General features: G+C 35.3%; 1 protein-coding gene across 1 annotated transcript in view; it reads right to left on the bottom strand.

The window, feature by feature from the left end:
* LOC129227804 (midnolin homolog) overlaps positions 1-13,564 on the bottom strand; it is a 50,566-nt gene extending 37,002 nt beyond the window's left edge. The window contains exon 1 of the mRNA XM_054862414.1: positions 13,351-13,564. Coding sequence (XP_054718389.1) covers positions 13,351-13,511 — 161 coding nt within the window. The 5' untranslated portion in view covers positions 13,512-13,564. The remainder of the gene's footprint in view (positions 1-13,350) is intronic.
* Positions 13,565-13,629: the final 65 nt, after the last annotated feature.

The following is a 13,629-nucleotide window of genomic DNA, read 5'->3' as shown; positions in this document are numbered from 1 at the left end:
CGTTGCTATAGTCAACCTATTCAGTTGTTCAACATATCCCATACTGGCACACTGGCAAGGAAACTGACTCAACCACAAGAAAAAAAAACAGCAATGGAGAAAATTAAGGTTTGACGCAATAGTAATTTTAAGTGATTTAGTCTCAAACATTACAATATGCGCAGTCAACTTATTATGTGATGTTTATTAATTAGTTTTTGAAGTATAGATACATATAATGCATACTTTAAGCTCGAAAAATATTCTTCCAAATTATGAAATTTTAATGATGTGTCATTATTGATGAAATCGTTTCTACGCCCCCCCCCCCCTCCGCACCATTTAGGTGAGCTAACTTTGCGGTTTTTGTGCCGAGAAAAAGCATTAAATTTAGATTTTAAATCAATAGCCGGTACGGTTTTCCCAGATTTTGAATTGTGTCACTTTCCTTGCCGGAGTGCGATATGATTCTTTATTAAAAACATACATGATCATAAACAAATTGTGACTAGAGCTATTCAGGAAGGAGGGGGGGGGAGCCGGTCTTTTCCCTTAAAACAATTGTTACTGCGATTTTGGCGACTTAGAGCAAACCTAAGGCGTCGTTCACAAATGATGTCACGCTTGAAAGGGGTAGGGAGAGAGGGTTCGGGGTTCATGAACTTCGGACAGTTAGTCTCAAGGGGGAAGGAGGGGATTATAACAAATATGACTTGACATATTTTGGTCCAAATAAAAGCGTTCGTTATAGCAATATGTTCATCGAACATTACGTGAGATGTGACGAGGGGAGAGGCTAAGGTGAAGTGTAACGTCCTTTATGGACAATCCGTGTTTACGTTAGGCTACTGTGTACTGAAGTGTTATAACTAACTTCGTTTCTGCCCCCCGCCCCCAGAAACGAAGTTGGTTATCTCCCCCCCCCCCCCCCCCCGCCTTGAAAATACTCGCCCTGGGGGTAGTCGTCATCTCTTAAGCCGGCCCAACCGATGAACCTATAATTTTAAAACAGTATTCAAACCAAAGACACTTTTTATAACGCATCGCAAAATATTACATATTTCTAAACATTAATATTCATGCAATACTTAGAGAAATAGCCTTGATTTTAATAGTCAATTGCTTTAAATATTTCAGATTGATTTTTTATTGTTTTCTCATTTACTTTTATTTCTCACATGTAAATCCTTTCTGGAACAATTGCCCAGTCCCCGCCTTTGGTTCAACCAAGTTTTTCTTTTGGGGGGGGGGGGGAGGGGGGGCAACTTTTGTTCGAATAATGTTTTCATCATTTTTCAAAAATAACTGCTACTGTAGATCTACTGACTGTATATCCGCTCTATATGATCTGAAATTTTGTACAATCCATACAGATGCATCAAAAAGACCCAACCCGTAAGAGCTACTGAGTCACCCCCCCCCCCTCAAGAAAAGGGAGAGGGAAATGGAGAGAGATATTCAGTCTTCAAAACGAACGCAACCCTTAAGCATTTCAATGCCAGTCTGTGTGGCAATGAAGTTTTCCTGCCCCCCCCCCTTTTTTTTTCATCAGTGCACTTGCAATTTCGAATATAGAGCGTTAGTGTTTAAAAGGATATCGTTCAAAATTCAGAAAGCCTATCCTTAATAGAAATGTTTCATTCGGAAAACAAAATGCCTTACTTTTTTTTGTAAATACAATATTTTTGTTCTGAAATTTTCAGTTTAAAAAGTATAGATTCCCCGTAGACGACAATTACGCGAGGCTAGAAACGAAAGGAAAGAACACAAAGACATTTTTACAAATTTAAATGCCCGCCAAATTTAGGGTTGTCTCAATTGAAAGCGGTAGCGATCACCCCCGCGCTAAACTTAGCTTTGCTTTCGGGAAGGCGTTCCGAAGTCTCTTCTCCTCATGAACGCACAATAGTATACCATAAATGTATAAAATGTGGTTAAACTTTGCCCGTTGCAGTAAACCGTACTAAATTTGGAGTGGGTTTCTGATTTGCAAAGAGATCACATTTTTAAGGGGAATTTGTTTTTATCAACAAATAGATTTTTCCCCTTGTTTTGGCATTTGCAAAACTATCAATGATATCATTGTACTCTAGATTCCGAGTGAAATCATTATTTATTTTTAATTAGTATGATAAATTAAGGGGATTTTGGGCCCACTGAAATCTAAGGGGAGGGGCCTGTGCCCCACATGCCCGTGCGGTAATCAGGCTCTGTTCCCATTATATGTAGCTACTTGTGCATGCTCGTATTTTTCCATCCTACAAAATTCGAAGTTTCATTTAGGAACAGAAAAACTGAAATCAGCATTCCGTTTTGCCTCGTTTCTCGGAGTTCCATATTCAACTCTCAACTCCAAGCTAGGACGTTACCGTTGGGTCACAAGTTGGGTTATTTTTTGTCCTCGCAATCTGATAAATAAATAATTAATAAGGAGGGAACGAAACAAAGATGAGGCTATAAATCTTAACAGATTACATTATCTCTTCCCCCGACTGGCACTTTGAACTTTAACAAGAATCTATTAAGAAAGCATCGACACCAGTTTTCGTCAGACGATAAAATCTAAGCGGCGAAACAAAAACCCCTTACAGGAACCTCCGTTGGCAACACTCAGTTCCTCTCTTCCGCCGACTGTTGCCAACGGAACCGCGGAATGTCCGTGGGTGGATTTTGCACCCTGGAGCACCCACGTAACTGCGACTGCACTCTGTGGAAACAAAGAGCCTCTCTCACGAGCCTCTCGTGTGTCTAGGTTTGTATTTACCGATGTCGGGCGATATAACTCCCAGAGAAGAGTACAAACAGAGAGTAGCAGAACTTTGTATCGCATCAATGAAGCATTGTTGAATTGTTTTCAATCTGAGGCAAAGTTTAACAATGGTGAGCCATAGAACTGAATATTAAAATATTAAATGAAAGTTTGCCTGCTTTCAAGCCTATATAAAAGATCTGAAATGGAACAAATCGCTAAAAAAGAAACAAAAAATAATTCATTAAAAGAAAAAAAAGGAATAAAACCTTACTGAATGTTTCAGTTTTTTAATTAACAAAATGAATTTAACATTCTTTAATATTTTATATCAAGACACACACGTATATATATTGTGTGTGCATATATCGTCGCCTCAGAGCAACAGTAAGACATCTAATCCCAGAAACAACAGTTATATATATATATATATATATATATATATATATATATAATACATATACACACACACTAAAACACGTGCATTCGTTGACTGAGTTCTACAACTAGATAACTAGATAACTTCAAATCTGTAAAAAAAAAAAAAAAAAGAATGTTTCCCTTTTGTTGAAAATTTTTGTTCGAAAGAAGACAGATTTACACAGGAAAGTGGAAACTATTCACCATCATACGAAAAACACTCATCGATATGTTTATGATTGAGGAGAAAGAAAAATATGCTGATTACACTATTTTCTTGATATAAGAGTGGACTTCACAAAAAAGAAAAGAAACTTAAAAGAAAAAGGACGAAAAAGCATGATGTTTCAACCCAAGCATAACTTGATATGTCACTAGATGATTGACGCCGATAAACACTGTACTCATTAACCTTTTGACCACGTGTGCAGCAGCACTTGTTGCCAACGTTTCGAAAGAAATTCGATAACGTTTGTTTCGTTTTTCATCACAAAAGATATAGGAAAGAAGAGAGGGCAAAAATATCCTATTAAGTAGTACAATATAAAGACTAAAAAAAGTTATTTCGTATTTCCAGTATATTTTGTGAACAGGTGATTCTTTTTAAAATGCATTCTTAAAAATTTGTTAACTTAACATTCGTCAATGAATCTAATATATATATATATATATATATATATATATATATATATATATATACATATATATTTAATTTGTTGAACTCCATAAATGTTTTTTTAATTTTATATAGTTATTTTTTTATTTTGAAATCTTTCCCCAAAATTATTTGTACCAGTTTACCAGTGGTAGACCAACGGTCGAAATTTGACCGTAATTTTATTAAATACATTTTAGGTTTTCACGTTGTTAAGGTTCTTTAGTCAAAAAGTATACTTTATAATCATTGATCCATTCATGTGGTGTCAATTTCGCTTGGACGTTATATAAGCACTGGTTGGGTTAGTGGTTTCCTAGCGGTCGCAATTCGATATATACTTGACGATGACCCCCCAATGTGAAAAAAAAAAAACAACAGGAAAGAAAAATTGGTATAAGATAACATAGTAAAAGACCGTTTTTTAAACTTGCTAAAGAAGATATCCTATATCTAATTGAACGAAAAGAATCTCCCAATCCCCTCCCTTCCAAAGAATAATAACTTAAGTATTAAAGTCACGAAAACGTAATCAAAAAGAATACACAGTCAGATATCGATTACTCGAAGCTTATAACTCGAATATTCCTTTATCTCAAAGTTTTCAATGGGTCTCAAACTCTCTAAACTGTTGTAGAAACTTCACATAACTCGAACTACCAATAACTCGAACGTTTTAGCCAGTCCCTTGGGACTTCGAGCTATCGAAAGTTGATTGTATTTTAAATTCCATGTGGTTGCCTAAAAAGCGTCAATACCAAAAACAAATGCAAGAATCTTATTTCTGAACTCTTAAGCGAAAAATGGCAACAAATATTATTCAGCAATTGCTTCTAGTTATCTATCTCAGGCAAAAGATCAAATAAAAATGAATTTCATTTACTAAAAATTGCTTCCAGCTATTTTTCTAGTCAATTTAGCCGCTTTGAGTTTTCGAACGTATACGCGGAAAATGTCCAAGGGGATATTTTTTACGGGGGCTTTACAACCATACCACTCGAAGCACTACGATGAGCATTTCGTGTAGAAAGAGCGATTTATGATTTCAAACGAAAATCAATTGAAACTTGCTGTTTTACGCTCCTTATAGTTCGCGTAAACAATGAAAAAGAGTCAAATTTGTAAATTCTTTCAAAAAAACGCTTATAACTCTTTTTCGAGTGAATTCAGGCGATTGGAGCTTCGATGCTATGTAAAAAACTTCGCTTTTTTCTTTCTTTCTATTTTTTTTTTTTTTTTTTTTGAGCAATCACGATAGCTTATTGCTTTTATTTGACTGTTTTGATGTCCTATGATTTTATTTTCCCACCAACTCCCTCTGAAGCATCACTGTCGACCGGCTCCTCACGATGCTGCTCCTCTAGCGAAAACCGTCTCCAGGTTGCATCCATGTCCTACACTTACACTCATACATACACGCACGTACACACACACACACATATACATATATACACCTACACACACAAACACATACGCACACATACATACACCTACACGCAAACACATACACACACACACACACACCTACATACTCACATACATACAACTACCCACACACTCATGCCTGCATACAGACACAAACTCATATGCCTACACACACATACACATACCCCCCCCCCACACAATTACCCACACACTCATGTCTGCACATAGACACAAACACACATGCCTACACACACATATACATACCCTTTCACACATACGCACACACACTCGTGATTGCGAAAAACATAATTTGAATTCAAGATGACAAAATTCAAATTATTATTATTATTATTTTTTTTTTTCATTTTCTTTTACGCGCTTTCCAACAGTTTTAAACTCGAAAACGATCGTCTCGATGGACGATCCATTCGGGGCTAGCCATTTTGGTCGAAAATGCTTTAACTATTGGATTACTGATACGTTTTCATAAGCCCACACCCATAAATGCCCACATTGATAAAGAGAGAGAGAGAGGTACTCAAAAACTCATGTCCCAGATTTTCTTGGATTACCTATACAGTCAAGCTCACAAATCACGAATGTGCGCATTGATTAAAAATAAAAAAATATGCACCAAAAAACTCATTTTAGGGTCGCCCACATTTGACGTCAGGCTGTGATGGAGAGAGAGAGGTTTTCATGAATTGTGGCGAAGGACAGGAAGGGGTAACATTTAATCAAAATGAATACATTTCTGCATAATATGTTTAAGTAATGTAACGTAAAATATGACATGGAGAGGAGGGAGGGTCAGGGCCTGATTACCGCACAGGCCAACTAGGCCTAGGTCTGGGGCCCCTTCTTCCTAAGGGGCCCCAAATTACTTAAAGAATTATGCTTAGCATTACAACTAGGCGAAAAATACATATATTTTTTAATTAATAATTAAAAAACAACAACTTTTTAGTTGGAAATAGGATAACTTATAGGATAATTTTTATTACTTCTACCAATAGCAAGTTTACCATGTCACAATTATGAGATGCCTAGAAGAGCATGAATGCACATGATAAATGATTTGTATAATTCTGTGATAGACAAAGGGGCCCCCAAAAATCAGTCTTCAAGGGGCCTCGAAATTATTGTGGGCCTAGGGCCTCACTTTTAGTAAGTCGGGCCCTGGGGAGGGTAAGATGAAGGGTGACACTTAGTGTTAAGGGGTGGGGAAGGACAAACATGTTGAGAAAAAAAGTGCTACATTACACTGTAAAAAAATTCCGAAACCTTACTGAGTATTTCAGTGTAACGTTTCGGGATTTTAATAGTTTTTATTCACTTCCTGGAAAAATCAAGTATCACTGTCAAAAAGTTTCCTGACCTGCTACAAGTTGCACGAATGCTGTTGTAAAAAATATCTTTAGCTCCCAGTTTAAAGATTAACTGAGCGTATTTATAAATAGTACCGGTTTCTGTCCGATTAAGGCCCGTCCATGCTGATTAAGCTCACAAAGGGAGCGAGTAAGTATGGATTACGTTGCTTTTGCAGGCGAGTAATATTCTGGAAACTTGCCTGCAATTCTGGCTTAGCTATGGCCATGTTTGCATTACTGCTTATGGAACTTCCTTAATGCTTCAGAAAGTTGCAAGCTTTTATATTATTCCTATATAAGTTTACTCTAAAATGCCAGAAACACGACTGGCTTCAAACGGGAGTTTTTTAGAAGCTTTCGGGATAATTTCAGGACGTTTACTGAATTTTAGCGGAAAACGTTCCTGGTTTTTGTAACGTATTTTACTGGCAGAAATTGGGCACATCAACTGCTCATTATTTCCCAGGAACGTTTCTGAATCGTTTTTACAGTGTATTTATGGCAGCCTCTGGTGAAAATTGGTGAAGATTTCGATCAAGACGATGCGTGTCCAATATCGATTAAAAAATCCTTTGAAGCCATTCCCCTCGACCGATCTTATTACGTGAGTTCCCACTTTCTCCTGCTCATGGAGTATAACCCAACACCGAGGCAAAGGAAGCAACAAGGGAAAGAGCATTTCCAGTGATTCAGCCGGAGCGCGTAAAACGGGGGAGGGGTGGGTTCATGGCTTCCGTCAGGAAGGGAAGCCCTGGGGCGGATCGAGAAAGAAAGAGAGGTGAGCGTCCTCGTGACGCTGGTATGCAAGGTCGAGTCGAGTTGAGGAAATGTGTGGGAGCAGCAGGAGCGCTTCTTTCGGCTTCGTTTCGACTTCGGCTCTCAGAGCATGAAGTGAAAAATCTTCATTGGATCATTGCTGAGACATTGCTTAGCTCTCTACTTAGGGGCTGTCCATAAATGATGACACACTTTGTTTCACCCCCCCCCCCCGCTTTGTCACAAAGTGTCACATTTCACCTTACCCCTCACCTTCCCTTGTCATGCATCTCTTCATTAGCACACTGTTGTACAAAAAAGTGTAGTGTTGCATTTCTTGTTACTGACTCCTTCCACCTTGACCAAAAACACACAATTTTATAAACCGCCTCTCCCTCAGAGTTATATTAATGGACAATCCCTGGACCCTGTTTTAAGGCACACCAGAGAAGTAATTCTGTTTAGTCATTGTGTACACACATAGACTCTCCGTTTTCTCTTCTCTATCCAGTTGCATGGGATTTTGTTTCCTCCAAAAATGCTTAAGTAATCTACTAGTGCCCCCCCCCCAATCTTAAATAATCTACTAGTGCCCAGCCACCTCCCAAGAGTAAGGATGCACCTCGCTTAGGACCACGAAGGCCTCCTAAAAAGAAAACGAAAAGTATCGCAGAAAACACCCCATTGAAAATTTCAATTGCGTAGTCAGCGCCATTATGAAAAAAGTATGATATCACGTTTCTTATTACCCCCTTCATTCCCCTTGTCTGGAAACGAAGATGTAAAATTTCCGGAAATTTTGAAACCGTAGAAAAAACAAGTTTTTTTTCCCCAGGTTTTTTTTTTCTCCTTCCTGGAAAAATTGATTTTCAACCAATTAAAATGTAGTTTAATAGTTATATTTTCTTATGAAACTTTAAAAATGCTAACTAGTATTTAAGAATATATTACATGCATTTATATACATGTGTGCGGCACATATTATATATATATATATATATATATATATATATATATATATATATATATATATATATATATATATATATATATATAGCTGTCTTGTGTATGGATTTACAATTTTAGTGAGAAAAGTAGCACATTATACATTGGTGCACAAAAAATTTAACTATGTTACTGCTTGCTTCATCAAAGTTTGTGTTTTCATATGGAATACAGAATAAAAAACCAAATAAATAAATAAAGAAGGAAGATTGGAGTTTAAGTATCATACATTTCTCAATACATTATCCTGTGAAAGAAATCTCGAAATTTTCAGTTTTTCCCGAGTGGAAACAAACCTCTCCGGGAAAAAAAATTAAAAACTTTCCCCCCAAAAATTTCCTTTTTTCTCCCGACCGTTCCTATTTCCCCCCATGTGACAAACTAATACTTTCCCGAAACCTCAGCCCTCTCAAAGCGTGACACTATTTGTAAACGACTCCTCACTAAAATATGCTTCAAATATTTAATTCAGAAAACGAAAATCACCAGTAATCAAATTTAGAATAGTAGAGAAGCCTTATATGATAAGCAGATATCATTTTGATCAATTTCATGTTGTCTTACTAGCTTACTTCTTTAAGTCCTATAAGGAATTTTTCTTATAGTAGGCAATAAATAAATAAATAAATAATTTTTTTTAAAAAGGTATAGAATTCGTTCAGATTTTGAGAAGTTCCATACTAGTTTAATTGTTTACGTTTGTGAATGATCGTTTCTGTTTATAAATGTCTATCTCTCTCGATATGTATTTTTGAATGTTTCTACACACAAACACTTACACATACACGCACGTATAGTTCTTAGTAAATTGTCCCCGGGAGGATGAAAGTTAGATCATAGCAACATTTTATTTGCTTATTACTTCATGAATTATATATCTTTTCCACTTTGATCCAAAAATACAGCAGAAGCTCTTGATCCATACAATTTTTCGTTTTTACGATAGGATATTTTTAAAGTAAGTATCAGGGGCGGATGTAGTAATTTATCTTGGGAGGGGTCAAACCAAATATTAGGAGAATTTTCCAAATTTAAGTTTAAAATATGAAAATCTACACTCATAATGAGTAGCTTGAAATTTATTTTAGGAGGGAGCAAAACCCCTTCGGCTCCTCCCCCCCCCTTAAATACGTCTTTGGTGAGTATATTTTTAAATACATTTTAAATTATCATCTTTCCCGCTCACTCCATTTAAATTTTCACCACATGAGTTTTGGAAAGTCATTAGCATGAACAAACGGGAATAACAGGAGCAATGGCCTAAGGAAAGAATAATGGTTAAATTCTACTGTAATCTAGTAATACGACGGACAATAAATTTTGACCCACAAAATTAGTTATAAACTCAATTAAAGTACATAACTAGACAGTATTAATACAGCTATAATTTGAAGGAAACTGATACGAACGAGCTGATGTGTGCATCACATGACTTCCTTTTACCCCAATTTAATGTCATTTCCCCATTACTGGAAATTTTAATGCGATTCAATTGTTTACTCTCTAAATATCACCAACAGTAGACAAATTGAAACCAAATTTAAGAAAAAAAAATCGCCAAATTTGTCGCCAAGTTGGCGACCAAAAGACTGGTGATATATTGCCAAGTGTTCGACAAATTATAACACCACTTGAGTTTACATCGAAGTTAACAATGATTTCCCCCCAAAAAGGGGCAAAAGACCCCCTTAGGAACATCGGAATGCAACCAAAAGGGAAGGTGCACAACTTGGCCCCACTAGGAGTCTACGTACCAAATTTCAACTTTCTAGGACATACCGTTTTTGAGTTATGCGAGATACATACACACATACGGACGTCACGAGAAAACTCGTTGTAATTAACTCGGGGATCGTCAAAATGGATTCCATTTTTCTCATCCCCGAATGAATGTTGAGTTTTTTTTTCGATCCGATCACACGTGCATATATGCCTAGAAACGTACAGACACCAGAAATATCCATTTTGACGACCCCTGAGTTAATTACAACGAATTTTCTCGTGACGTCCGTATGTACGTATGTATGCGTGTATGTATCTCGCATAACTCAAAAACGGGATGTCCTAGAAAGTTGAAATTTGGTACGTGGACTCCTAGTGTGGTCTAGTTGTGCACCTTCAATTTTGGTTGCATTCGGATGTTCCTAAGGGGGTCTTTTGCCCCTTTTTTGGGGGAAATCATTGTTAATTTCGATGTAAACTCAAGTTGTGTTAAAATTTGTCGGACACTTGGTGATATATCACCAGTCTTTTGGTCGCCAAGTTTTGTCGCCAACTTGGCGACAAATTTGGAGATTTTTTTGAAATATTTTTTTTTAAATTTTGTTTCAGTTTGGCCACTATTGGTGATGTTTAGAGAGCAAACTATTGAATCACATTAAAATTGCCAATTATGGGGAAATGACATTAAATTGGAGTAAAAGGAAGTCATGTGATGCACACATCAGCTCATTGTAAAAGGAAGTAAAAACAAGTAATTACCAGTTTGTTTTAATTGAGAAGTTCTATGCCCAGCAAAAAATAGCGGTCTATCGCTTGATCTTTAATTTAATCTCAGGCAGAGTTCCAGATTTCGGTAATCTAAAATTCTGAACACTGACGCATGATGTTCTTTATTTATTCGATTTTTCACACTGGAAACTTTCCTAAAGAGCATGGGATTCGGAGTTCTTTTATGTGTTGTCTTTGGCCAATTTCCAACGGTAAGTGGTAATTTTTGAGTTTTCTACTCGCGAAATAAATTTTGTTGCGGGTAAACTGCTTATTTGTTTAACGTGGGAGTTGAATATTGAAACTATACTATAACTTTTTTGTAGACTGAGCGCCAGACATTATGATTAATTTCAGACGATTTTGCTTAAATAAAAGAGAAAAGAAGACGATGCCGAAATGCCAGTACAAAATCGAATAAAAGAATCACAATCCACCAAATGATTGATATTTCTTTAGCCATAATTGCAAATAAAGTTAAAAAAAATAAATAAATAAAGTGTTTTAAATGTATGAAATTAGCAACTATAAATATTGCACTTTCCTAAAACTTTTGAGAGGAGAACACCGCAGCATTTAGTCTCAAAACATTTCAATTGATGGAGCCATTTTTTTCAGATGTATTTATTTACTCTGATTGTAATAGCTATGATTAAAGTTATGTTGAATTGACCAACTGACTATCGGGTGATATTGAATGTAGAAAGAAATGTTTAATATTATACAGAAAATAGTTGTTGTAGTCTTATTTTACTGCGCAAACTATAACAGATATGATGTTTTTGAAATGTCATTGCTAAAATAATAACACTTGTTTATGCAATTAGTGTTGTAAAAATTGCAAATAAATAAATAAAATAAAAATTTAAAAAAAAATTAAATAAATAAATAAAGCAGTTCTCTTAGGTTTTATCTTTTAATTTCTACAGAAAGCATTTGACAAATAATTTAATTTCACACATCAATTTATCAAACCTAAACATCAAAGAATTACCATTTTTTTCAGTAAGATTAACCAAAATAAACTTAAATGACAACAATAAATAAACAAATTATCCGAGGAAATCAGATTTGTTTTTCTTCTTGTAGTTAACATCTCAGGAAAACAACCTAGCCCGATAGCGCATGCGTACAAGCTTGCGGGACGAAATGTTTTCGTCAAACTTACTCCGATCAATATTTAAGCCTGGAGGATTTGTGTGAAGACTTTTTCCGAAAACTACGAGAAATAACTTCGAGTTTTGGGAAGAAAATGTTTCGCGCAAGTATCAAAAACGAACTTGATTATTGTTATTGCAAAAAAGGAACTCGCTTTGTATTTTACAAGCCTGTCAATGTGTTTTTCCAGTCGTATCAAAGTAACTGCGGAGAAACACATTTATCGTGCTCAACATACCGTGCATTAAAGCAATGACCTTGAAAGCATTATTACTAAAAGAATTTTGATTTTGACATGAATTATAAATATTGACAGAATTCAGTACAAGACTACAAAAATTTTCTTAATATTTATAAAATAATACAAGTTATATACATACATAATGCATGATAAAACTGACACATATTTAAACATTTGTAAACTACTACGTTATATTTTATACTTATTTTACACCAATTGAGCTAATTACAAGTACAGGGCAAGCGTGCCAAAGTCAGTAAATCTGAAATGCTTACTCGTAAAAGCTTTAAAATATCGGCAAAAAAATATCGGAATAATAAAACAATAAAGTAGTTGGGGAATATTCTTAATATGCTACAAAATTTTGCTGACGCGATTTTTATGTTTTCAAAGTCCATAATTAGATTGCAGAAGGTTTATCAGCATGAATTGCCAATAAATAATATTGAATACTTACTCATCCTTTGCATTTAATCCTTACAAATAACATGAAGCAAGTTTCTAACAAATAATCAAATTGCAGAGAAAGTTGATTAAAATTTTAATCATTAAAAAAATTTCATAATTTCTTTTCATATTTTTTTTTTTCTTTTGACAAAACATAATGAATGAAAAATGGTCGAAAACAATTCGTGGTAGAATATGTTTAAAATGAAAAAAAAAAAAAAAAAACCTACAAAAAGCACAAATTGTCACGAAAAGGCTGTAAATAGCAATGTCGATTTGCTGGACAATTTGTGCTTTGTTTAAGTTTTTATTATTATTTTTTTAATTTTAACATAAATTTGGCATTTTCTGTTTTTTTTTTTTTTTTTTCCTTTGTTATTTATTGCAGATTTAAAAATATTATTTAGGTTGTACATTTATTAAAACATAAGATATTTGTACACCAAAAAAAAAAAAAAAAGGTTCCAATTTACTTTGATGTTGGCACTTTAACTTAAAAAAAAGAAAGAAATCCGGATTTGTGCTATCCCTGCTCTAAATAGCATCTTGGATAGTTTATTTTAGTTCCATTAAAAGGCATTTTGCAGTTATTGTCAAATCTCTCCGAATTTCATTTGTAAATGCAAAATGTAATATTAAAATAAAAAGCACTTACTTATTTTTATGCAGCAATATAATCTTGCTCTTGGGAACTTTTAGTCTCTTGGCCACAAGAATTTTCAAGTTGTTTATGGAAGTTTCTGGGGGCAAAGAAACTTCGATTCGGCCCCCGGTGGTCGGCTGCACGTAAACAGTCCTGTTATTGACTTGGGCCATCTCGAAGATGTGGGGTGAGAAAAAGCACACAATTACAACAAAGCACCGAGAGCTCAGACGATACGTCCCGGTGCCAGAGAAGACCCAACCTCAGAGGAGGCAAGCGCTGTTGTGAAAG

This window comes from Uloborus diversus, chromosome 8 (assembly GCF_026930045.1).
Source record: "Uloborus diversus isolate 005 chromosome 8, Udiv.v.3.1, whole genome shotgun sequence".
Classification (NCBI taxonomy): Eukaryota; Metazoa; Arthropoda; class Arachnida; order Araneae; family Uloboridae; genus Uloborus; species Uloborus diversus.
Note: the sequence above shows the minus strand (reverse complement) of the source record. Positions and strands in the feature narration are given on the sequence as shown.